At 46.0% G+C, this 25812-nt stretch overlaps 4 protein-coding genes across 4 annotated transcripts; 2 read left to right on the top strand and 2 right to left on the bottom strand.

Annotated features, from left to right (window-relative positions):
- Nucleotides 1–291: 291 nt before the first annotated feature.
- Nucleotides 292–1797, top strand: TREMEDRAFT_63286 (uncharacterized protein; the record flags this gene model as incomplete). The annotated part of the gene is made up of 5 exons (XM_007005440.1): nucleotides 292–306; nucleotides 369–894; nucleotides 915–1033; nucleotides 1078–1213; nucleotides 1289–1797. 5 exons carry the CDS (start codon nucleotides 292–294, stop codon nucleotides 1795–1797), a joined length of 1305 nt encoding a protein of 434 aa, XP_007005502.1.
- Nucleotides 1798–11804: 10007 nt separating this feature from the next.
- Nucleotides 11805–12709, bottom strand: TREMEDRAFT_63284 (uncharacterized protein; the record flags this gene model as incomplete). The annotated part of the gene is made up of 2 exons (XM_007005439.1): nucleotides 11805–12528; nucleotides 12621–12709. The coding sequence occupies 2 exons, from the start codon at nucleotides 12707–12709 to the stop codon at nucleotides 11805–11807; spliced, it is 813 nt and encodes a 270-aa protein (XP_007005501.1).
- A 2199-nt stretch (nucleotides 12710–14908) lies between these two features.
- Nucleotides 14909–16729, top strand: TREMEDRAFT_63283 (uncharacterized protein; the record flags this gene model as incomplete). The annotated part of the gene is made up of 3 exons (XM_007005438.1): nucleotides 14909–15013; nucleotides 15239–15920; nucleotides 16131–16729. 3 exons carry the CDS (start codon nucleotides 14909–14911, stop codon nucleotides 16727–16729), a joined length of 1386 nt encoding a protein of 461 aa, XP_007005500.1.
- Nucleotides 16730–20406: 3677 nt separating this feature from the next.
- TREMEDRAFT_63281 (uncharacterized protein) lies at nucleotides 20407–21915 on the bottom strand (the record flags this gene model as incomplete). The annotated part of the gene is made up of 5 exons (XM_007005437.1): nucleotides 20407–20915; nucleotides 20991–21126; nucleotides 21171–21289; nucleotides 21310–21838; nucleotides 21901–21915. 5 exons carry the CDS (start codon nucleotides 21913–21915, stop codon nucleotides 20407–20409), a joined length of 1308 nt encoding a protein of 435 aa, XP_007005499.1.
- Nucleotides 21916–25812: the final 3897 nt, after the last annotated feature.

Here is a 25812-nt window from a genome sequence, read left to right as displayed (position 1 = left end):
CCTGAACCCTGTAACCAGGTGATGCACATGGATTGTTCTTAGACACCTTTGGTGCGCCCTGACATCATACCCACGCTAGTGTGACGGTTGCCATGAAAACGCGTCACCCGCACGGACCTCCAATGTGATCGAGAAATTACTGACCAAGTTACCTCCCCGTCTTTTTTCTCTTCTTTCCTCCTCATTCTCTCTTTACCTCTTGTTTGTCATTCTTTTTACTTATCTATCATTATCCATCCATATCTTACTCATATCTTAGAGCATCCTTCCAACTCTGACCTGTCTGTGAGCATGTCTAAGCGTACTGTAAGCAATTCTCTTCGAATTCGATGCACTTCCTCCTGTTTATCACTGGCTGACGAGATTAGTTGTCCTCGTCTATCTCTTCTCGTCAAACTCGGGCCTCTACTGTGGCCATTCTCCCCGACGTCGATCCCGAACTTCTCATGCGTCAAACGAAAAGAATGAGAATTACTTCCCAAGCGCCAGTTCCCTCTCAACCTCCATTGGTTGACGCTTCTCGAAGGGCTCTCGACACCATTAAGGATCGATATCAATCCGGCCCTTCTCGCGACCAACAATCGTCTCTTCTCGATGACGAGGTCATCGAGCAATATATCGACTTCGAAGCGGGGGCAGGGCCATCTACCACTGGTGAGAACCCATCTCCTGCGAAATCTGTCGAGTCCGAACACGGTACCATCGTTGAAAATCAAAATTCTCCTGGTAATAAGTCCCCTGTGCCACCTTCTGATTCCGAAGGGCTTGTCGAGGTTCCCCATGAACTCGAAACCATTTTTCACGCCCCTCGCAAGGTTCCGGTCAATGATGAACTTGCTAAGGCTCTGGATGCTCGAAAAGACTCGGAAATTGGTGAGATTTCTACAGAATTCTGTGCGTTTCTGACTCGTCAGCTACCCTCTGGGCCCGCCTTTCTTTCTCCTCTGTTCGTCTCGCTCTGAAGGATGAAGCCCTCGATCGCTTTCGCGAGACTGGGGCCATCAAGCCCACTGTCAAGTGGTTTGGTAACGCCGTGAGCTTTTTCTCCTTCGTATTCCACCGAATTCTAACTGTTAGCTTGATCGCTTGGCCCAAGGTTGGCGACTTCGTAACAAGAATGGCGCTGTTGTCCGTCTCGAGGGTGAGCTTTGCTCCGATTGCCAGCGTCGTCTCGATGGTGGAGAAGATTTTCGTGTCGGTTGTATCGGTCCTCGTGAGCCTTCCTACTCTTCCTGTTCGATATTGATGCAACTTAGTTGGTGGTGTTTGTGGAGAGTGCTCCGCGAAGGGAACTTCAAAGTGTTCGGTGAAAACCAACAATCCCGAGTCCAAATTTCGCGAGGTATCTATCTTCTTCCTTCGAACTTGGTCGATGTTGATGTAAAGGGTATTACTGTCGGAGCCCAGACTGTTACTTCCAAGGTTACCTTTGTCCTGGAGCACGAACTCTGTGCTGTCTCGGCCCGATATCGATCCCTTTCCTCCCAGGATCAATCCTCTTCTCTCACCCAACTCTCCGCTTACATTCACCTCTTTTCCTCTCTCCTTCTTCCTCTTCCCCCAGTACATCTGGGCCTCTACAAATCTCTTCATCTCATTCCTTCCAACTACACCCCTCCCTCTCCTTCTGAAACCTTGGATCATCTCACCTCTGCTGCTGATCCAACCGGATTGACTTCTTCTCAACCAGTCGCCGGTCCCTCCTCTTCTCCCCATACTCCTCTCCCCCGCAATGTCATTCGTATTCCCGCCTCGGTCCGTCGTCCCCGAGCCAATTCTACCACCTCCAACTTCTAGTGTATTTTATATCTCTCTATACGTAGCCATATTTCCTGTGTATGTATTTATTTCCCAATAAATTCCGTTGATTTTGATCGAATTCTCACTTTCTTCTGGGATCTTTTTTCCTCTTTTCCAGAAATTCACCAAAAACGGCCAACTCTTCTACATTTTCTCGTGGTTCCCAGTCATAGGCCGCATTCCCTGTGTATCCTAACCATTTTACCTTGAATTCCTCCTTTCCTCGTCGAATTCTACTGTCCACAATTGCTTCCACATGGAATTCCTCCTGGCCGTTTATTACTACAGGTGGTGGGGGTTGTATCTGTCGACCTGGTATCATGTCTCTAGGATATGGTTCCAACAACGTGACATTGAAGACATTGTGCACTCTCATTGATGGAGGTAGATCTAATTCGAAAGCATTTTTCCCCACTCTCCTTATGATCTTGAAGGGGCCAACATATTTTGCTTCTAATTTTCGACTGGGTCTTTCCGTCGTAAGATACTTCGTACTCAGTAGTACCTGTTCTCCCTCTCTGAATTCTTCTGGTACACTCTTGTGTCTCCTGTTGTAGTATTCGGCACTAATCTCATTAGCCATCCTGACCTGTTCTTGAACAGCCGCATGTAACTCTCCCATATCCCTCCATTTCCTCTCCAACTTGTTTGACTTTGATCGAATATCGTGCGAATGGATGTCGTAGTGTGGCACATAGCCGTAACAGGCTTCAAAGGGACACAGACCGTGGCTACTATGTGGCGAACAGTTATAAGCGAACTCAGCAATTGGTAGAAGTTGATCCCAATTGTCCATGTTGTAGTTTACATACATTCCGAGCAGGATTTCCATCTGTTGATTTACTCGCTCAGTTTGTCCATCTGTTTGAGGGTGATACGCAGTCGAGTATAAGTTCTTTATTCCCAAGAACTGACATATTTCCTTCCAAATTTCCGCCGTAAACTGAGTTCCCCTATCTGACACAATTGTTCGAGGTACTCCATGTTTTGAAAAGATCTCCTTGATGTAGATGTCGGCCACTTTGTTCGCTGTTAGTCCAGTTGTACATGGAATAAATCTAGCCATCTTGGTTAGTCGATCGACTATCACCAGTATCGCGTCGAACTCGGTCGATTTTGGTAGGGGTCCCACCATATCCATAGAGATATCTGTCCAGGGCAGTGTGGGTACTGGTAAAGAGACCAGATGTCCATACGGCTGGTGTCGATGAGTCTTGTGTCGGTTACAGATCTCGCATCCTTTTACGTATTTTGCAATATACTCGTCCAAATGTGGCCAGTAATAGTCCTCTTTGACCATGGTGATAGTTTTGTCTCTTCCTGGATGACCCACTAGTATCGAATCGTGTCTTGCTTTCATTACTTCTAATCTTGCCTGTCCCTCTGGTATGACTACTCTGTCTCTGTACAAGAGTAATCCGCTCTGTGTCCATGATACTATTGGTGTCTCGTTGCTAGCCTGTGTCTTCTGTGTGTCCTGTGTGTCCTGTGTGTTCTGGGTGCTCTGTGTGCTCTGTGTGCTATGTGTCTGTGTCATCTGTAGTCCTAGTTGTCGTATGTTTGCTATGTCTTCTGAGTCTTTCAGTCCGTTCTTGATGAGTCCGAATAATGAGTCTTCCCGGATTGCTCCTCTTACTATGTGTCTTGGTCCTTTGTGTTCTGAGTCCATCGAATTCGATTCAATTTGTTCGTGTGTCGGTAGCAATTGTAGCCAGTTACCTTTGTTTAGGTCTGGGTCCTTGCTACTCCTTCCCGGATGATAATCTCCTCGTCTAGTCAGAGCATCTGCTCCCCCATTTTTGCTGCCTGGTCGGTAAGTGATCTCTATGTTGAAGTCTCCCAATATTTCCAACCATCTCATCTGCCTTCGATTTAGTTGTCGTTTGCTTTGGAAGTATTCTAGGTTCTTGTGATCGGTAATGACCTTTATAACATCACTACTGTTAGCCAAGTAGGGTCTCCAGGCGACCAAGCAATCCACGATGGCTAATAATTCTTTCTCTCCCACCGTGTAGTTTAGCTCACAGGGCGTCATTGCTCGAGACCAGTACGCTACTGGGTGAAGTTCGGTGGTTCCTTTTATTGATGGGTGAGGGAATCTTTGAGACGCTATTGCACCTATCGCGCAGTCGGATCCATCGGTTTCGATCCAAGTCGGTCGGGTCCTATCAAAATGTCGAAGTACTGGTGCTGTGGTGAATGTTTTCTTTAGATCGTCAAAAGCCTTTTGGCATTCTTGTGTCCAGTTCCAAGCTTGATCCTTCCTAGTCAATCGTGTGAGAGGTCCCACAATATGCGAAAACCCCTTGATAAACCTCCGATAGAAATTCGCAAAACCCAAGAACACTTGAGTATCCCGGACTGTCATGGGTTCTCCCCATTCTAGAATAGCTTTCACCTTTTCTTGATCCATTTCGATCCGTTCGTGTCCTATTACGTACCCCAGGAACTTCACTTCATTTGAACTCCATTCGCATTTTCTCGGACTGACGACCAAATCGTTTTCCAGTAGTCGATCTAATACCTTTTGGACAATTATCTGATGGTTTTCGATCGTGTCGGAGTATACCGTGATATCGTCGATATAAACTACTACCCCTTCGTCAAGTAGATCGTGAAACATGTCTTGTAGAAAGTTCTGAAAGGTGGCTGGTGCATTACACAACCCATCCCTTAGGACTGTGCTCTCGAAACTGCCGTATCTTGTTCGCAAGGCAGCCTTTTGTTCATCTCCTTCCTTTATCCTGACTAACTGGTAAGCCCCTTTCAAATCGAGCTTAGTGAAGATCCTTCCTAATTGAAGTCGATCGAGTAGTGTCGAGATGAGTGGCATTGGGTATGAATCCTTAATGGTTACCTTGTTAAGCGCACGATAATCCGTTACCACTCGATAGGGAATCACTCCCTTTTTTGGAACCAGGAATACAGGAGACCCATAAGGTGATTTACTTCTTCGTAGATGGCCGCTGGCCAGACCATCGTTGATCCACTGCTTTAGGAATGCATCCCCATGTTCATCCAGTTGGTAGATTGGTCCTGGTTTTAGTTCTGCTCCGGGGGTCAATTCGATCTCGTGGTCACATTCTCTTCTTGGTGGTAGTTTTCTGGCTCGTTCCACTTTGAATAGCTCCAGGTATTGGTGCCATTGTGTCGGTATGACCTGTCGTAACTCTTCTTCGCTCATCTCATCTTCTCCTTTTTCCAATGCTGTTCCTCTTATCAATCCTTCCTCCAACCTCGGATATTTCCAACCGTTATCCTGTCCGATTCCGTCGAACTCGATCAATCCCTTTCCACAATCGATCCTTGCCCTAAACTGTTTCAAGAAATCCAATCCCACCAGTACCTCGGGGCCTTCGTATGCCATCACATCCAATCGAGTCGCAATCTTGAGTCCTGCTCCTAAATCCAACTCAGCTTCTACATACTCGGTCACTAACGTCGCGGTTGTTCCATCGAGGAATCTGATCTTCCGTGGTTCCTGATACTGTCTCTTTGGGAATAAATGGTATAATGGACAGGCCGGCTGTACGTATCTTCCGGTAGCTCCGGTATCAATTAACATTCCAAATCGTAGGGTATCTTCTTCTGTCTGTATCTTTATGTATATTATAGCCGAGTCATTACTGAGATCTATTGGTAGTTGAATTTTGTGCGATTCTGTTAGATCCTGGCCGCAAGTGGTCGCATCACTTAGGCCAGGTATTCGTTTCCCTCTTCTTCAAAGGTTACCGCCATTCCTCGAACTAATGGCCCTTTGGATCCGGTTGGGACCGAGTTCGATCCACTAGGAATTGGTGAGCTATGCGGGTTTGGGGATCCCCTAATGTTGTTTCTCGTATTTCCTCCATTTGGACAGTTGTTGGCGTAATGTTCTGGACTTCTACATTTGAGACAACGTCGGTTCTCCCTCCTCCAAGTCATTTCGTTCTCGCTGAGACGTCCTCCGTCCTCTGTCCAAGTGACCGGAGGGTCATTTGGTAGACCATAATTCATCATCCCTGGTTTTCCACCGGGCAAGGGTCCTCTACCAGTCGGTTGTGAGTGGCGTTCTACCGGGTTGGGCAAACTAGTATCCAATCGCATCGAATTCGATCGAGGGGGAAGCCAGGTCGTCTCATGTTTGCGTCTAGCAGCCCATCGATTCGCTGCAATCATCGTTTCAGCCATCCGTTGGTTCTCCTCAGTCCCTATCACATGCTGTTTGAAATAGATCCAGTCCGATTTGGTTCGAGGGTCGGTGTTATTTACCACTACCACCTTCAGTAGCTCTTCCTTCAGGCCCTGTATGGCTGAGGCGATTTTCATTGCATCTGGTACCTTTCCAAGGTGTGTGGACCAAAGTTCAAAGTTGGCAAAATACTCGGCGGCCGTATCCGTCTGTCTTAACTCCTGTAATTTCCTCATAGCCGTACCTGCCATGTTACTGTCTCCAAATTGAGTTCGTAAATGCTGGATGAATTTGTCGTAGCTCTCTAGCCATTCGGTCGAATTCCATATACTTGGATTGGTTATGGCCGGGGTTATAAGCATTTGAGGGGTGCCTCGAAGATACCCGTACATGAACAGGATCTTTCTGCGATCGGTGGCGTACTCTGCCCCCTTGAATTCGAAGTTCATGTGACATGCTGCAAGGAAGTTGTCCAATTCTCCTCGTTCTCCACTGAAGGTAGGTGGATCCGCACACCTGGTTCTTCCTGTTCGTTCGTTGTTGGTAAGTTTTGGCTCCAAACACGGCTTGTTTTCTTCGACTTCGATCAAACTTGCCCCTTTCGATGTGAGTATCTGTTGGTTCTGTCGGTCAGCTTTCATCGTAGCCAGTTCTTCCCTTAATGCATTTTGTTCCTTTTGTTGCATCGTCATAATGGCTAACAATTGTGACAACTGCTGCGATAATTCATTTAGCGGATCTGGGGTAGTGGTGGTAGAAGTGAAATCATGTGAAATGGTACTTCTCGAAGAACTTGTTGGTATTTCTTCCTCTGGGACCAGCCCTTGTTCCAACTCCTCTTTTTCTGGTATCATTTTCCGCGCTTTCCCTCTGGTGAGCATACAGCACTCTCCGATTCGACCCAAGGTGCGTAAGGCTGATTCTTCAACTTGTAACGGTACTGGAAACACGACGACTAAGTCGCAGGTTGGGTCGAACTCGATGGATGTCTCGTGGAAATCTAGGGGCTCTGGTGCTAATGAATCGTGTCTCCTCTGCAATCAATGTAGCCAAAGAATGATATTGAAGAATCAGCAAAGTTGGTACCTTGCTGATTGTACTATATACTGTCTACAGGTATCCGTCTCCTCTTCTCAGTCCTACTGCAAGCGTCCATGTACATACTCGGACAGGTGAAAAACCGCTTTGAGCAAACCCAGTGGGGAAAATCTCGAAAGGGGAAAACCCGTCCCTACCTACTGCAGCACTGCCTCCAACTCCCGCTTTCCTCTGTCCTAATCCGTCGAACTCGATAGAGTTCCCTCGATTCGTTGTTACCCCGTAACACTACCAATGGCAAGTGCAAACGGTAAGATCAGTTTGCGACTCAAGTCTGTATATACCAATTGCTATCTCCCACCTGCAGCTCTACTACAATACGGTACAATACAATATTATATGGACATCTACTACATGGGTTACGACAGGGTCGTAACACCTTGACAGACCTCAATGAATCAAAGACAGGTGGGCCACAACTGTTTAGTTGGCTTGACCAACAACGGTTAGCATTATGTTGTTCGTAGACTTGCGATTTGGTTGGACGACTAGAGTGACTTGCGAAGGATCTGAGTAAGTCAAGATGATGCTCAGATGAGGGTGTGTGTGATGATGGGGACAAGGGTTTTGTTGAGGGAAGTGTGTCGGAAATAAGTGTAAGTCATGAAGAGGTCTTTGTAGAGTGGCAAATAATGTTTTGATCCTTCAAGAAGAAGAACTGTTGCGGCTGTCGAACAACTATCTTCTAGCAGACCGACGGTCGACGAGCCTCGGCTAACTTGACGCTTCTAAGTCGATGTCTCACCCAACCAGGAGGGAGCAGACGTCGAAAGGAGAGTAACTACGGCGTACTTTGGTGTAGTTACTCTAACTGGGGTTTTGTTCTACTGATGGCGATGTATCTCGATTGTATATAGCTATCTCTATCTGTCTTTTCACTACTGACAACAATCAAGGATCGCTGAAGAACTTCAGCGATCTTCTCAGCTAATATTATCTATCCCTCCTAGACGTTCATCCAACCCTCTCGCGCTTTGACGTACTTCAACGCACTTCGTCCAACTTCCCTGAGCCCCGGCCATCCTCTTCCTCCTTCAACTAACTCCGCCTAACATCGCCGCACTTCTGCTCCCATTGTCCCTACCTAGCCTAACCCCGTCTAACTTTGCCATACTTGGTCTCAGATGTCCTGAGTTACGTGTAGAGTAAAGAGGTTAAGTCGTGATGGGGGTTTGGATGGTCAAAGGAGGGTCATTGTTGGTGGGATAATCGAGGTGTCACAACGTAGTTTGTGACAAGAACTACATTTTCTATGGAAGGGGTTCATATACTTTACATAGAGACAAACCTAGAGACATGTCAAGAGACATCTCAGGATGTCTCGTAGAGATGTCTTGTGATCTTCTCAATCTATTCTCTTGCTTCATGTCTTGTGTTCTCATGCTAATCTCATCTTTCCCTGAATGTCTCCTAGAGATACCAAAGAGATATCTTAGAGATGTCTCGTGCCTTGGGCTGATCTCGTATGTATCTCATAGGGTTGCCTCATGCCTCATAGAGATCTTGTATGTATCTCATAGAGATGACTCATGTCTCATAGAGATCTTGTGTGTATCTCATAAAGATGTCTCATGTCTCCTAGAGATCCCATGGAGATACCCTGTCTCATGTTGTTCTCAGTGGCTTGTGGCTTGAGAATGCGAGAAAATGAGATCAGCTCTTGGTATGATATGGGTTATGACCCTAGGGCATTATCCGGGTCGTAACAACAACCCCGCCTAGCAGAGGACCACGGCAAAGTTGGGAGATGGAGATTAAGGGATGCAGAGTAGAGTGGAGGGAGCAAGACGAAGTGCGGCTAAGTTAGTGCAGTAGGATATCGAGGATATGGCGAGGTACGGTGAAGTTGATCGAAGAGGACTAAGCGTGAGGCTATGCAGGAGTTGAGGGATGTTCTATGGGTAGAGAGGAGAAGGATAGATAGTTTACAGATTGCTGAACTTCTTCAGCAATCCTTGATTGTTGTCAGTAGTGAGAGATATATTCAGTAGCGACAACCATTGAGTTAAGGGGAGCTACCATTCAGCAGTTTGACGCACCACGGCGAAGTTAGCCGCAGTTCATGGATGATCCCCTTATTGTTTACCACTAGACGTATTACTACGGCGTAGTTAGCCGTAGTTCTCCAACGAGTACCCTGTCTCGGTGAGACATCAACACCCCACAACAATGTAGTTGTCACAAAGCGTGTGACAAGTCGAGCGAATGTCGGGGAAGGGTATTTAACCAGCGATTGGTGGTAGGGTTAACCGCCAATTAATAGGCCTTTTCGTCACAGTGTTTAACAACACTGTCACGTTGGGTACTGTTATATCGTGCATATGCTGGTCAGTATGTCTCGTGACAGTTGTTAGCCGAGGTTTGTCAACCGTCGGTCAGTAGAGAGAAGGAACAATTATTGTGACAGGGAGCAGCAATATTGCTAGCCTATGTCTATGATCTAGTATTAGCCACAAAATCGAAGGAAGAAGCAAAGAAAATTTTGATGGACTAGGAAAAGGGTGGATAATAACCAACCTGGGGGAGATAAGTACCATTCTAGGTATGAAGGTAACAAGGAACAGAGAAGAAAAGACGATATGGTCAAGCCAGCCAGCATATATTGATAAGATAGTTCAGAAGTTCCTTGAAAACAACTTACATTGAGATAAAAAAACACCATTACCCCTCACTGCCAAAAATCCATCGATTTCGGAGATGGAAAGTGAAATTTGACCATTTCAAGAGTTAATAGGATGTCTACAGTGGTTAGCCACATGTACTCAACCCAATATATCCTATGCAGCCTCATACCTAGCTAGGTACCTCACCAAACCAACAAAGAAAGTGTGGGAGGAAGGGATAATGGTAATCACATACCTTTGGTCCACATATCTACATGGTATTTGTCTCAGTGGCAAGGCTAGCAATCTAGCAGGATGGGTAGTTGCCGATTGGGCAGGTTGTAAACACACACAACAATCAACAACAGGCTGGATGTTTATGATGAACGACTCACCGATAACATGGACTTCAAAAAAACATGCTACAGTATTGTCATTGACGGTCAAAGCAGAATACATTGTGATGGCTGAAGCAGCAAAGGAAGCTCAGTGGTTGCGAGGATTGCTGAGGGAGCTGGGCTATAATCTGCCAAATCCTTCTGTCTTGAATTGTGGTAATCAAGGATTGATATCACTAGCGAGAAAACCAGGTACTCACCAGAGGACAAATGTCACAAACCGTATTGTAACATCTCCTTACAACCACCATCATTGACCCTCCTTTCACCATCACTGAACCCCTATCTGTCATCAACCATCACAACCCAAACCACTGAAACCAACTATGACAAAGTTACGGGTACCTAGGGATTATTAGTCCCAACAACCGCGCCTGACGGAGAACTACGGTGAAGTTAGGAGACGGAGATCAAGGGAGCAAGACAAAGTGCGGCCAAGTTAGCCAAGTAGGATATTGGGGATATGGTGAGGAACGGTGAAGTTGAACAAAGAGGGCTAAGCGTGAGGCTGTGTAGGAGTTGAGAGATGTTCATGAGGAGAGAAGTGAAGTATAGATAGTTACAGATTGCTGAAGTTCTTCAGTGATCCTTGATTGTTGTCAGTAGTGAAAGACAGATAGAGGTAGCTATATTCAAATCGAGATACATTGCCATCAGTAGAACAAACCCCCACTTAGAGTAACTACGCTGAAGTACATCGTAGTTACACTCCTTTCAACGGCTGTGCCCTCCTGGTTGGGTGAGACATCGACTTAGAAGTGTCAAGTTAGCCGAGGTTCATCGACCATTGGTCTGTTAGAAAGTAGTTGTTCAACGGCTGTGACATCTATCCACACCTCCATCTGGAAAAGCAAATCAAACAAAGGAGAGGAGGCTCTCTGTCCCCCGTGTGAGAGATCTGCCAAAAGGCCCTGGGAATTGGACAAGGTACCAATCAATGCACCAAGAGAGTATACCATCATCAATGAAACTTCCAAAAATCAGTCGAGTTAACACCATAGGACGTAAACCGCATACCCTTTCTTTCCTCCGGCCTAAACAAATCATGGAGAAGAAAACCAGCCCTAGACATAAAGATGTTCGTCATGAAAATAAAAATATTGTGGTTGGTGGTGATTTTTAAATATATCGTCAGCCAGGGACACAAAGGAGATTCAAAGATTCTTGCGATTCTACTACCAAACCTGAAGTTTTAAGAAGTAGACAGGATAGAAGGAAGTTCAGACAGTCAGAAATGAGTGATCAAAGTGGAGAAAGACAAAAATTGGACATACCGTTTGGTGGAGATAAAAGTGATGAAGTGATGGTAGTGCAAGAGAAGAGTGAGACGTCGGTAGTGGGTGGACACCACATGACAGAGCTGAGCCCTAGTGCAGGGCCCCACCAAAATTCATTTCACGATTTCACCAACCACTACTGCCACGCACATAACACTCAACATTTCATCATTACTACCTTCTACATCATCACAAACCTCGCTGTCACCATCAATAAATTGTCCGGGACTACCGCAGAGTCATGCATTGTCCCGTGGGGGAGTGTTAGCCGATAGAATCAGGCCCAGGACGGCCGAACCGCTGTTAGATAATTACCCCTTCCGTCGAATATTTCTCCATTCAACTTATCCTCTGAACTCTATTCAATTGTCTCTGGTTTACTGCGTGTGAGTGGAATGTGATAAGTATAGGGACATGTAGAATCAATGCATGCTCTTTTTCCCCTCTGTATTATCGTCTAATTATCAGTAAACATTCCACAATGACAGTAGCCAAGCTTCTCCCCCTCAAAGGGTTCAAGCCTTGTACTGTTAAGACTTTGACGTTTCTCCCAACATGCATGCTGTTGTATGTTCAAACTTCCTTCAGGCAAGGAGCCAGTTGCTATCAAATCGTCATAAACGGAGAGTGCTGCTCCTACCACGCGCCTTGAGTAAAGTTCCCAAGCCTTGTGGACTTCCCCTACTTGAGTTAAACTACGCAATTGTGCACTTAATGGGGAATGTACACACATATGCACCCTCTGTTCTGTTCTTTGACGGAGAGATTCTATTGCACTATTCACAAGCTCTGTCATGATCATGAAAGGTTTTCCACCACGGGGAGACATGATAATAGTCACCGGAGTTGATTCTTCACTGTTGCTAAAGCGACGAGAAGTCACTGTTTGCCAATGTTTAGTCACCGGATGTTCAGAATTAGACATGTCATAGTTTTTGTGCACAACTGCAGTCACGTTATTGGATGGAGGAACACTCAAGATATCCGCAATCATCATTGAACACCTGTGGTACCAACCATCTCTGGTCGGAGTGCAAGCGCCTGGTCCGCATATGGGGATTTGCTTTCTAATTCTCCTTTCTAAAGTCAAGTAAGAGTTGCGGCACTCTTCTGAGATGTTGCTAGGAATCACACTGGCTATACCAAAATAATCATAAACCAGCTTGTTTTGTGTTGCCTGGCTGACAAAGTAAGGCCATATCTCCAGGTGAACCGGAGAGGCAACTGGAGGCAAGAGAGTTCCCCCTTCCGTATTGTTGGAGCACTTGTGGACTTTGTGGCCTCTGAAACAGCAGAGGACTTCAAAACCTTGGAAGTTCCAGAGATTTTTGCCTGGGAATGAACTTTATGTGACTTGGTCATTGTCAAAGTTGTCTGAAAGAGGGGTATGATTGCTGATAATTAGATGGTAATACAGAGGGAAAAAAGAGCATGCATCAATTCTACATGTCTCTATACTTATCACATTCCACTCACACGCATAAAACCAGAGACGATCGAATAAAGTTCAGAGGATAAGTTGAACCGAGAAATATTCGATGGAAGGGGTAATTATCTAACGGCGGTTCGGCCGTCCTGGCCCGATTCTATCGGCTAACAGTTTGGTGATAGAAGTGGAGGAGGAGGGGCGTTTGATAGACTATATATTGACACGGAAACCATGGCTTCCACGTTCTACGTCTCTTTCCTTCTGGCCATACTCCGCTTAATGGAGCATCTAGACTCATTGGGGCTGTGTCATTGAAAGGAAAGTGTGAAAGTTCACACCCACCTCTCTATAGGGGAAACCTAGGGCAGAGTACTAATTTTGCTATAGCTGAAGGGGCGGATGGAACGCGTACCGAATCATCTAGCAACGTAGGTATCTCCGGCGTGGTATGGGTCTCCTGCCCAGTACTTGGCGGCTTCCCGATCCTCTAAGAAGTCAGCTTGGTTCGATTGCTATTTGTGTGAACATACTCAACACAATGGCCGACGGTTGAGATCGTCTATAGCATAGCTCATAAGCAGCAGTACCAATGTTTCATGTTGTCTCCCGCTGTTGTACCATCCACCTGCATCAGGGTTTCAATTGGCAGAAATTCAAGTACAGGTACAAGTATTGCACGATACAGTGACCACAAATTGCAATTCTCAGAACTATGTATGCATGTATCTCATTCCTTGGTACTTCTGGCTAGCTGCAAGAGTAGGACTGGTTTGACGTTTGGGCCAAACAGCCCACAGGAGATGCTTGGGCTCAGACATGGGAGTTGTGGAACTGGCTCAGTAGATAAGAGCACATCTTTTGTTCCACTTCCGTCTCATTCAAAACCTTCAGAGTCAGATCTTCATCATGAGAGATCCGCCAATCCCTGATAGTCTCCATAGCAGCACCAACATACCTGCAGAGAATGCGGTGTTTAGTGTCGTAAGTGGCTTTAGAAGTTTCTGCATTGTAAAGTCTCCCTTGGTATGTGTCCAGACCCACCTGAACCTTGCTTTTTATGCTTCTTGTCAATTGCACATTCTCCTCTGGAGTAGTATTAGCTGTATCAACCAATTGCTCCCATCTGGAGTTGCGGACAAGGAGCCCAATCTCAATAGTTCTAGGTTTTGACGTATGGGTGTTTGCCAATGAACGGTAAAGGGAGACCTCCCTGACAAAGTGTCGGTAGACTGAGGTTGGACCTGTGTCCAACTTGTTGTGCTCCAGGTACAAAGAAACAGCGCACCCGCTGTATTCTGGTGTACGCCGACATACCACAATAGCTTGCTTATAAGTGTCCAGCCATTCTTCCACCGAGACCGGGAGTGATCCACTCTTAAGTTGGCGCCCAGTCCGCACAATTTCTCTGCCAAATTTCTCAAGTTTGGTGTCCTGCTCAATGGTCAATGGCCCACCCTTCCAGGTGACAGCAGAAGCAACTTCGAAGGGGTTGAAGTGCACGTAAGGCGTGGCGCATAGAGTTTGGTACGGTGAGTCGGTTGGTCCATAGTGCAGATCAGCTTGCATTAATGTCAGAGAGTTATGTATACTAAATAGATCAAATACAAAGATCTAGAAACCACCCTTTCTGTATAAACTGGTGGGTGGCAAATTGTTCACACACCGCTCCTTTCTGAATTTTCCATTTGAAACGGAGAAATAGCTATGCTTGTGGCAGAGTTAGTGTGTGGCGCACAGCCCTGTTGGAAGGTGGGTGGGGCACATCCTACATCACTGATTCTGCGCAGCAATAGGAGTGAAGTCAAGGGTGTTATTGTACAATTCCGTGCAGAGCGCCTGTCCCGTTGGGTTAGTACTTTTGAAAGTCATGATGAAACAAGCTAAAGTAGCAAACTCAAGAACACAAAATGGTGGAAGACAGGGAGGATACTTAGTAGCACAGTTCATACAGCTAGGGGCATGCATGATCACTTGGCTGAGACTATACCGGACATAAGATATAATTTGCAGGGAGATTTCTAAGACCGGACATTCCATGTAAGATGTTAGGTGACGGAAGGAAGACCGTGACCCTTCGAAGCTCTGCCGGGGAGGTCGTGACAGACTGAAGATCCGTGCTGCTTCAAAGTGGCATGACCATTTGGGCCATGTGTTACGGAGTAACAATGAATCGAGAGAACTCCATCGAGTTCGACGGATTAGGAAAGAGAACGGCGAGAGTTGGAAGCAGTGCTGCAGTAGGTAGGGACGGGTTTTCCCTTTTCGAGATTTCCCCACTGGGTTTGCTCAAAAGCGGTTTTTCACCTGTCCGAGTATGTACATAGACGCTTGCAGTAGGAACTGAGAGGAGGACACGGACACCTGTAGACAATATATAGTACAATCAGCAAAGTACCAACTTTGCTGATTCTTCAATATCATTCTTTGGCTACATCGATTGCAGAGGAGACACGATCCATTAGCACCAGAGACACATAGATTTCTACGAGAGTTCCATCGACTTCGACCCAACCTGCGACCTAGTCATCGTGTTTCCAGTACCGTTACAAGTTGAAGAATCAGCCTTACGCGCCTTGGGTCGAAGTGGAAAGGATTGCATGCTTACCAGAGGAAAGGCGAGGAAAATGATACCTGGAGAGGAGGGTCTGGAACAAGGGCTGGGCCCAGAGGTAGAAACACCAACAAGTTCTTCGAGAACTACCATTTCACATGATCTTCCTCATAGCACCCCTACCACAGATCCGTTGAATGAATTAGCCAATCAGTTGTCACAATTGCTAGCCATCATGACTATGCAACTGAAGGAACAGAACGCATTAAAAGAAGAATTAGCTACAATAAAGGCTGACCAACAGAACCAGGTACTCGCTCCAAGGAAAGCAACTTCGATCGAACTCGAAGAAACCAAACCGTCTCTGGATCAAAGAGTACTCCACAACGAACGACTTGGAAGAACCAGGTGTGCAGATCCACCCACCTTTAGTGGGGAACGTGGCGAACTTGACAACTTCCTGGCAGCCTGCCATATGAACTTCGAATTCAAAGGGGCCGAGTACACTACGGACCGCAGGAAAATCCTGTTCATGTACGGGTACCTTCGAGGTACTCCTCAAATGCTCTTGACCCCGGCCATAACCAATCCAAGTATATGGAATTCGACCGAATGGTTAGAGAGCTACGACAAATTCGTGCAACACTTACGAACTCAATTTGGAGACAGTAACATGGCAGGTACGGCTATGAGGAAATTGCAAGAGTTAAGACAGACTGATACGGCGGCCGAGTACTTCGCCAACTTTGAACTTTGGTCAACTCATCTTGGGAAGGTACCAGATGCAATGAAAATCGCATCAGCCATACAGGGTCTGAAAGAAGAACTACTGAAGGTGGTAGTAGTAAATAACACCGATCCTCGAACCAAATCGGATTGGATCTACTTCAAACAACATGTCATTGGGACCGAAGAAAATCAACGGATGGCTGAGACTATGATTGCAGCGAATCGATGGGCTGCTAGGCGTAAAAATGAAACGACCTGGGTCCCTTCACGATCGAGTTCGACACGACTGGATAGTAGTCCTTCGAACTCCTTGGAACGAACACCACATTCAACCGGTAGAGGACCCTTGCCAGGTGGAAAACCAGGGATGATGAACTTTGGCCTACCCAGCGACCCCCCGGTCACATGGACTGAGGATGGGGGACGCCTCAGCGAGAATGAAATGAACTGGAGAAGAGAGAACCGACACTGCCTCAAATGTAGAAGTCCAGAACATTATGCCAACAACTGTCCAAATGGAGGAAACACGAGAAATAGTATTAGGGGATCCCCAAATCCGCATAGCTCACCAATTCCTAGTGGATCGAACTCGATCCCAACTGGATCCAAAGGGCCATTAGTTCGAGGAATGGCAGTGACCTTTGAAGAAGAGGGAAACGACTACCTGGCCTAAGTGATGCGACCACTTGCGGCCAGGATCTACCCGGATCGCAGAAAATTCAGATACCAATAGATCTCAGTAATGATTCGGCCATAATATATATAAAAATACAAACAAAGGAAGATACCATACAGATTGGAATGTTAATCGATACCGGAGCTACAGGAAGATATGTGCAGCCGGCCTGTCCATTATATCATCTATTCCCAAAGAAACAATATCAAGTACCAAGGAAGATTAGGTTTCTGGACGGAACTACCGCGACTTTAGTGACCGAATATGTAGAAGCAGAATTAGATCTAGGAAAAGGACTCAGGATTGCAACTCGACTGAATGTTATGGCATACGAAGGACCAGAAGTACTAGTAGGACTAGATTTCTTGAGACAGTTTAGAGCAAGGATCGATTGTGGAAAGGGACTGATCGAATTCGACGGGATTGGACTAGATACTGGTTGGAAATATCCAAGATTAGAGGAAGGATTAATAAGAGGAGCAACACTGGAGAAAGGGGAGGTCGAAATGAGTGAGGAGGAACTACGACAAATCATACCGACACAATGGCACCAGTACCTCGAATTATTCAAGGTAGAAAGAGCAAGAAGACTACCACCAAGAAGAGAATGTGACCACGAGATCGAATTAGTAGCAGGGGCTGAACTGAAACCAGGACCAATCTACCAGCTGGACGAGCATGGGGATGCTTTCCTGAAGCAGTGGATCAATGATGGACTAACTAGTGGACATCTGCGAAGAAGTAAATCGCCCTATGGGTCCCCAGTATTCCTGGTCCCCAAGAAAGGAGTCATTCCCTATCGAGTAGTTACAGATTACCGGGCACTTAACAAGGTAACCATCAAGGATTCGTACCCAATGCCACTTATCTCGACCTTACTCGATCGACTCCAATTGGGAAAGGTGTTTACCAAACTCGACCTGAAAGGGGCCTACCAACTAGTCAGAATAAAAGAAGGAGATGAACATAAAGCTGCTCTACGAACACGACATGGTAGCTTTGAAAGCACTGTTCTAAGGGATGGATTATGCAACGCACCAGCCACATTTCAAAACTTCCTGCAGGATATGTTCCACGACCTGTTAGATGAAGGAGTGGTAGTTTACATAGACGACATCACGGTATACTCAGACACGATCGAAAACAATCAGATAATTGTCCAAAAGGTATTAGACCGATTACTTGAAAACGACTTGGTCGTTAGCCCGAGGAAGTGTGAATGGAGTTGCGACGAAGTGAAGTTTCTGGGGTATGTAATCGGACACAAAAGAATCGAAATGGATCAAGACAAGGTGAAAGCCATTCTAGAATGGGGAGAACCAATGACAGTCCGAGATACTCAAGTTTTTCTAGGATTTGCCAATTTCTATTGACGATTCATCAAAGGATTCTCACATATTGTGGGTCCTCTCACCCGTCTGACCAGGAAGGATCAGACTTGGAATTGGACAGAGGAATGTCAAAAGGCCTTTGAAAACTTAAAGAAAACCTTCACGACAGCACTGGTACTTCGACATTTTGACAGAACCCGACCAACCTGGATCGAAACCGATGGATCTGACTGTGCTATAGGTGCGATAGCGTCCCAAAGGTTTGCTCACCCATCGATAAAAGGGACCATGGAACTCCATCCGGTTGCATATTGGTCTCGAGCAATGACACCCTGCGAATTGAACTACACAGTGGGAGAAAAGGAACTACTAGCCATTGTGGACTGCTTGGTAGCATGGAGACCATACTTGGCTAACAGTAGTGATGTCATAAAGGTCATTACGGATCACAAGAACCTGGAGTACTTCCAAAGTAAGCGACAACTGAATCGAAGACAAATGAGGTGGCTGGAAATATTAGGAGACTTCAACATAGAAATTACTTATCGACCAGGTAGCAAAAATGGGGGAGCAGATGCTTTAACAAGACGAGGGGATTATCACCCGGGAAGAGGGAGTAGTAAAGACCCAGACCTAAACAAAGGAAACTGGCTACAATTGCTACCAAAATACGAGGAACATGGATCGGATTCGATAGACTCAGGAACCAGACACATAGTAAGAGGAGCAATCCGGGAAGACTCATTATTTGGACTCATCAAAAACAGACTCAACGACTCAGAAGATATAGCAAACATACGACGACTAGGACTACAATTGACACAGACACATAGCACACAGGACACACAGACACATAGCACACAGGACACACAGAAGACACAGATTAGCAACGAGACCCCAGTGGTATCATGGACACAAAGTGGATTGCTCTTGTACAAGAATAGAGTAGTCATACCAGAGGGACGAGCAAGGTTAGAAGTAATGAGAGCAAGACACGATTCGATATTAGTAGGACACCCAGGAAGAGACAAAACCATCACTATGATCAAAGAGGACTATTATTGGCCCCATTTAGACGATTATATCGCGAAATACGTAAAAGGATGTGAAATCTGTAACCGACATAAGACTCATCGACATCAACCATACGGACATCTAGTCTCATTGCCAGTGCCCACACTCCCGTGGACAGATATCTCGATGGACATGGTAGGGCCTTTGCCGAAGTCGACTGAATTCGACGCAATTCTAGTAATAGTGGATCGATTAAGCAAGATGGCTTGATTTATTCCATGCACAACCAGACTAACAGCAAACAAGGTGGCTGACATATACATCAAGGAGATCTTTTCAAAGCATGGGGTACCTCGAACAATCGTATCAGACAGGGGAACCCAGTTTACAGCAGAGGTTTGGAAGGAAATATGTCAATCCCTGGGAATAAAAAACCTATATTTAACTGCATATCATCCTCAAACAGACGGCCAGACTGAACGAGTGAACCAACAGATGGAAATCCTACTTGGAATGTATGTGAGCTACAACATGGACAATTGGGATCAACTTCTACCAATTGCTGAATTTGCTTATAACTGTTCGCCACATAGTAGCCACGGTCTGTGTCCCTTTGAAGCCTGTTACGGCTATGTGCCACACTACGACATCCATTCACACGATATTTGATCGAAGTCAAACAAGTTAGAGAAGAAATGGAGAGATATGGGAGAATTACATACGGCTGTTCAAGAACAGGTCAGAATGGCTAATGAGATTAGTGGGGAATACTACAACAGGAGGCACAAAAGCATCCCAGAAGAATTCAGAGAGGGAGAACAGGTACTACTGAGTACAAAGTATCTTACGACGGAACGACCCAGTCGAAAATTAGAAGCAAAATACATTGGCCCGTTTAAAATCATAAGGAAGGTCGGAAAAAATGCTTTCGAATTGGATCTACCTCCATCAATGAAGGTGCACAATGTCTTCAATGTGACGCTGTTGGAACCATATCCTAAAGACATGATACCAGGTCGACAGATACAACCCCCACCACCTGTAGTAATAAACGGCCAGGAGGAATTCCATGTGGAAGCAATTGTGGACAGCAGAATTTGACGAGGAAAGGAGGAATTCAAGGTGAAATGGTTAGGATACACAGGGAATGCGGCCTATGACTGGGAACCACGAGAAAATGTAGAAGAATTGGCCGTTTTTGGTGAATTTCTGGAAAAGAGGAAAAAGGACCCCAGAAGAAAGTGAGAATTCGATCAAGATCAACAAAACTGGGTTGGAAATAAATGCATACACAGGAAATATAGCTACAAATGGAGGAATATAAACACACTAGTTGATGGAGACGTTAGAATTGGCTCGGGGACGACGGGCCGAAGCAGGAATACGAATGACATTGCTAGGAAGAGGAGTATGAGGAGAAGAGGAGGGACCGGCGACTGGTTGGGAGGAACTCAATCCAGTAGGATCACCAGAGGAGGTGAGATGATCCAAGGTTTCCGAGGGAGAAGGAGGAACATAGTCGGAAGGAATGAGATGGAGAGATTTGTAAAGACCCAGATGTACTGGGGGAAGAGGAAGGAGAAGAGAAGAGAAAAGATGGATGTAAGCGGAGAGTTGAGTAAGGGAAGAGGATTGATCTTGGGAGGAAAGGGATCGATATCGGGCCGAGACAGCACAGAGTTCGTGCTCCAGGACAAAGGTAACCTTGGAAGTGACAGTCTGGGCTCCGACAGTAATACCCTTTACATCAACATCGACCAAATTCGAAGGAAGAAGATAGATACCTCGCGAAATTTGGACTCGGGATTGTTGGTTTTCACCAAACACTTTGAGGTTCCCTTCGCAGAGCACTCTCCACAAACACCACCAACTAAGTTGCATCAATATCGAACAGGTAGAGAAGGAAGACTCACGAGGACCAATACAACCTACACGAAAATCTTCTCCGCCATCGAGACGACGCTGGCAATTGGAGCAAAGCTCACCCTCGAGACGGACAACAGCACCATTCTTGTTACGAAGTCGCCAACCTTGAGCCAAGCGATCAAGCTGACAGTTAGAACTCGGTGGAATACGAAGAAAAAAGAGCTCACGGCGTTACCAAACCATTTGACAGTGGGCTTGATGGCGCCAGTCTCGCGAAAGCGATCGAGGGCTTCATCCTTCAGAGCGAGACGAACAGAGGAGAAAGAATGGCGGGCCCAGAGAGTAGCTGACAAGTCAGAAACGCACAGAATTCTATAGAAATCTTACCAATTTCCGAGTCTTTTCGAGCGTCCAGAGCCTTGGCAAGTTCATCATTGACCGGAACCTTGTGAGGGGCGTGAAAAATGGTTTTGAGTTCATGGGGAACCTCGACAAGCCCCTCTGAATAATCAGAAGGTGGCACAGGGGACTTATTACCAGGAGAATTTTGATTCTCGACGACGGTACCATGTTCGGATTCGACGGACTTGGCGGGAGATGGGTTCTCACCAGTGGCAGATGGCCCTGCCCCACCTTCGAAGTCGAGAAATTGCTCCATGATCGCGTCATCGAGAGGAGGCGATTGTTGAGCGCGAGAAGGACCGGATTGATATCGATCATTAATGGTGTCCAGAGCCCTACGAGAAGCATCAACCAATGGAGGTTGAGAAGGGGCTGGAGCTTGAGAGGAGATCCTCATCCTTTTCGTATGACGCATGAGGAGTTCGGGATCGACGTTGGGAAGAATGGCCGCGGTAGAGGCCCGAGTTTGACCAGAAGAGATAGAAGAGGACAGCTAATCTCGTCAGCCAGTGAGAAATAGGAGGATATACATTGAATTCAAAAGGAATTGCTTACAGTACGCTTAGACATGCTCACAGACAGGTCAGAGTTGGAAGGATACTCTAAGATATAAGTAAGATATGGATGGATAATGATAGATAAGTAAAAAGAACGACAAACAAGAGGTAAAGAAGGAATGAGGAGGAAAGAAGAGAGAGAGGTGGGAAAGAGACTTGGTCAGTAATTTCTCGATCACATTGGAGGTCCGTGCGGGTGACGCGTTTCATGGCAACCGTCACACTAGCGTGGGTGTGACGTCAGGGCGCACCAAAGGTGTCTCAGAACAATCCATGTGAATCACTTGGCTACAGGATTCAGGATCCTCGGCGAGGATCCTTGAGACAGGGGGGGAAACTTGTTACGGAGTAACAATGAATCGAGAGAACTCCATCGAGTTCGACGGATTAGGAAAGAGAACGGCGAGAGTTGGAAGCAGTGCTGCAGTAGGTAGGGACGGGTTTTCCCTTTTCGAGATTTCCCCACTGGGTTTGCTCAAAAGCGGTTTTTCACCTGTCCGAGTATGTACATAGACGCTTGCAGTAGGAACTGAGAGGAGGACACGGACACCTGTAGACAATATATAGTACAATCAGCAAAGTACCAACTTTGCTGATTGTTCAATATCATTCTTTGGCTACATCGATTGCAGAGGAGACACGATCCATTAGCACCAGAGACACATAGATTTCTACGAGAGTTCCATCAACTTTGACCCAACCTGCGACCTAGTCGTCGTGTTTCCAGTACCGTTACACCATGACCAGTGGAAGACTTCAGCTACACCAATCCACACGACCCCTCATGGCCTCAGACTTGGAGGAAGATATCTTTAGAGCTAGCTTCATGTCCCCATACATTTGAAATGGGGAAATGACATGCATGGAGTGGTTTCTACCCTCTGAAGCTTGCATTCTTGAGGACACATAGATCCTCTGATTTTCATGCTACCCCCGTAAGAGCTGTCATGCATGATAGGTTTAGGTCACTAGATCATAATCAGGCATCAAGACGTGTCCTGTGACGTATCATGTGTGGTGAGGGTGATTTCTTCCATGTGTCATGTCTTCAGTCCGTCATGGGGAGAAATCCGTGCAGCTTTGAAGTGTCACGGCTTTGGTCCGTCACGTAACAGGTCACACATGACAGTTATCTCACGGCTGAAAACCGTATCGAATGCGTGGCGGAATACTGGATCACTCTCAAGTTCGGTCAGGTCATAGTCAAAGTGCACACTCACTTGAATACCGTTGAATTCAGGATGCCTGCCATTGCTCAGTATTGAGCTGAGAGCAAACTGGAAGTTTGTCAGGATCACGGGTACCTATAGACGGGTTCCTCAAGAGTCGTACGCAGAAGTCGTACGCAGAAGTCGTACTCCACCTACCCGTTCCCGTCCCTGTCTCACTAATCCCGTTACGGCGTCCTCCGTTCTCCTGTCCTACCTAGTCGTTACTTCTTTACCCCGCTGTACTTTTCCTTCATCTCCGTGTCCCTCATCTATCTCCGTCTTCCTTCGCTCTTACACCCCATATCACTTTCCACATTTACTCCATAGATTTTGGTATCACTCCGCTCCCTTTTTAGTATATAGAAACACCCCTTTTTGGTAGATGTCTTGTCGATGTATTTTCTCGTCATTTAGCAAATCCTTTGCCACTTGATCTCATCGACTATAGTCTCTTCAATCCACTACATCACTAGACTATAAACTACATCACTAGGTTTGTTCCCTGCGAGGCCCTATAGCCATAGCTCATAGACGCAGACTATTTTCAACGTCTGGTCCTGACAAAGTTGTACTGCCATTCTTCTTCCTCAAAAGGGAGAGCATTATTGTTCATTTCACGAGCTTGACAGCAGCTGGTCTTTATTAGCTTCACCAAGATTGTTTGCCCTTTGATTGAGGAGCCATCAACCACCTCATAGGATGCAGATGCAATGGCATACGGTTGTTTCATCAAGTAGGGGTACACTCTCACTGTGCTCACGCTGTTAGATGAGCTCATTTTAAGAAAGTAGTTTGGCATGTTGATTGATGGACAGGATCAAATATATAAGTACAAACACAATTCAAGGAAGTGGGTCTCATACACTTTGACATGGAATCGGAGGTTCAACATCCAACTTTCCCACGCAGCGCATAGCTGTGCTAGATCTAGCCTTGTTCCTGCCACAGTCCTCTGAGTAGCTGTGTCATCTCCCCTCGGATCATGACCTGGCTTGTTTCCGACTTGTCAAATCCGCATGTCTCTATACTAGCGGGTGTCAATTATAGATAGCGTACGTAGTGTATGTCAAATGGATGATTGACACCCCTTGTGTGCACGTGTGTTGAAACAATTTTGAGCGTGATCTGTCCTATCCTCCTTTGTGTTAGCCGATAGAATCGGGCCAGGACGGCCAAAACGCTGTTAGATAATTACCCCTTCCGTCGAATATTTCTCCATTCAACTTATCCTCTGAACTCTATTCGATTGTCTCTGGTTTACTGCGTGTGAGTGGAAGGTGATAAGTATAGAGACATGTAGAATTGATGCATGCTCTTTTTCCCCTCTGTATTATCATCTAATTATTAGCAAACACTTTGGGTGTCACTCCCTACTGATATTTGAGAGGACTTCTTCCTCTTCTTCCAGTTGCTTGGGTCCACATTTGAAACGTTATTGTTGCTGATATGGACACAGCCGGAGACAGAGTCCTCCGGAGCTGCATGATTCAAAACACCCCTCTCAGTCCCAGCCAGGGACCCATGCAGCTCCAGAGGTGTCCCAACACACCCAGAGCATTCTCGCATACCCAGAGCATTCTCAACAGTGAAACCTCCAAGTGTTCCAACTCCATACTGCACAAATTGGATGAGGTTCTTATGGGTGCCTTGACAGTTCCAAGAGCGGTTTTCACCAACATCAAAGCTTTCATAGCAGGCATTTGGTAGTCTGTCTAGTTGCTTCAATGCCACACACACAGCATGTCATCACAAGTAATAAGTAGAACAAGACCTTACGTCTTACAGTGCTTTCAGCACTTACTTCAAATGTACATTTCAGTACTTCTGTATGCTGTAAGTTGCAGGATACGGTGGAAGCAGGTGAAACAAATTTCTCCATGAAGGAATGCCTCAGTGGGTATCCAGCTCTGGAGTTGTCATGAATCATCAGCTCTGCTCTTGTGCACACAAGGCAGAAAGTCTAAGTATCAGTATCTTCATGTTTAGTTCTGCTCTTATGCCTCCAAGGCAAGAGACCTGAACCTTTATTTAGTTAAGTTATCCTCAGTTAGTCTGCTTGGTATGGCATTAGACCCAAGACTTCAGTTTAATTAGATTTAAGGCAAACATATGGTTTACGTCGTCCTGCGTGCGGTCAACAGCGTATTGTACGCATCACATTGCAAAGACCACACAGCTTTCTGATCCATGGTTGAATATACACATGAGATCGAGAGTCACGACTCTTTCCTACGCAGGACAACACACATCCCAGAATGGACTCAGAAATAGATATAAACCCCATATAGTTCTTACATAGTTTCTTTTCTTCAGCAATGTATCTTTTCAATTCTCTTAACCTCGTTTGATAAGTCACTCAGTTGGTTCTAACCCAACATCTCAGCCTCCTCAGTATCTAAGGTAGTCATCAAGCTCTACAAGCCAGAGACTAAAATCCCTCAGTGTCTAAGGCAGTACTTTGCTACAGCCGTCTACCCGCTGGCGTGACAGGAGTGGAACATCTCCCGCGGGTCTGATCAATCCTGTGCAGCTCCAGAGGGGTCTGTCCCTGCTGTGTCCCTAACATTGCTATGCCCAAAACATACATGAGGGAGGTATTGACCTCACACTTGATTTCCCACTACCACTCTCCCCTATCGGCCAGTATTGCAAGCTCATTCTTGCCTTTCTAGATCTGTGCAGCTCCTTGGAGAACCATC

Source organism: Tremella mesenterica, assembly GCF_000271645.1.
Source record: "Tremella mesenterica DSM 1558 unplaced genomic scaffold TREMEscaffold_7, whole genome shotgun sequence".
NCBI lineage: Eukaryota > Fungi > Basidiomycota > Tremellomycetes > Tremellales > Tremellaceae > Tremella > Tremella mesenterica.
This window is presented reverse-complemented; position numbering and strand designations above follow the sequence as displayed.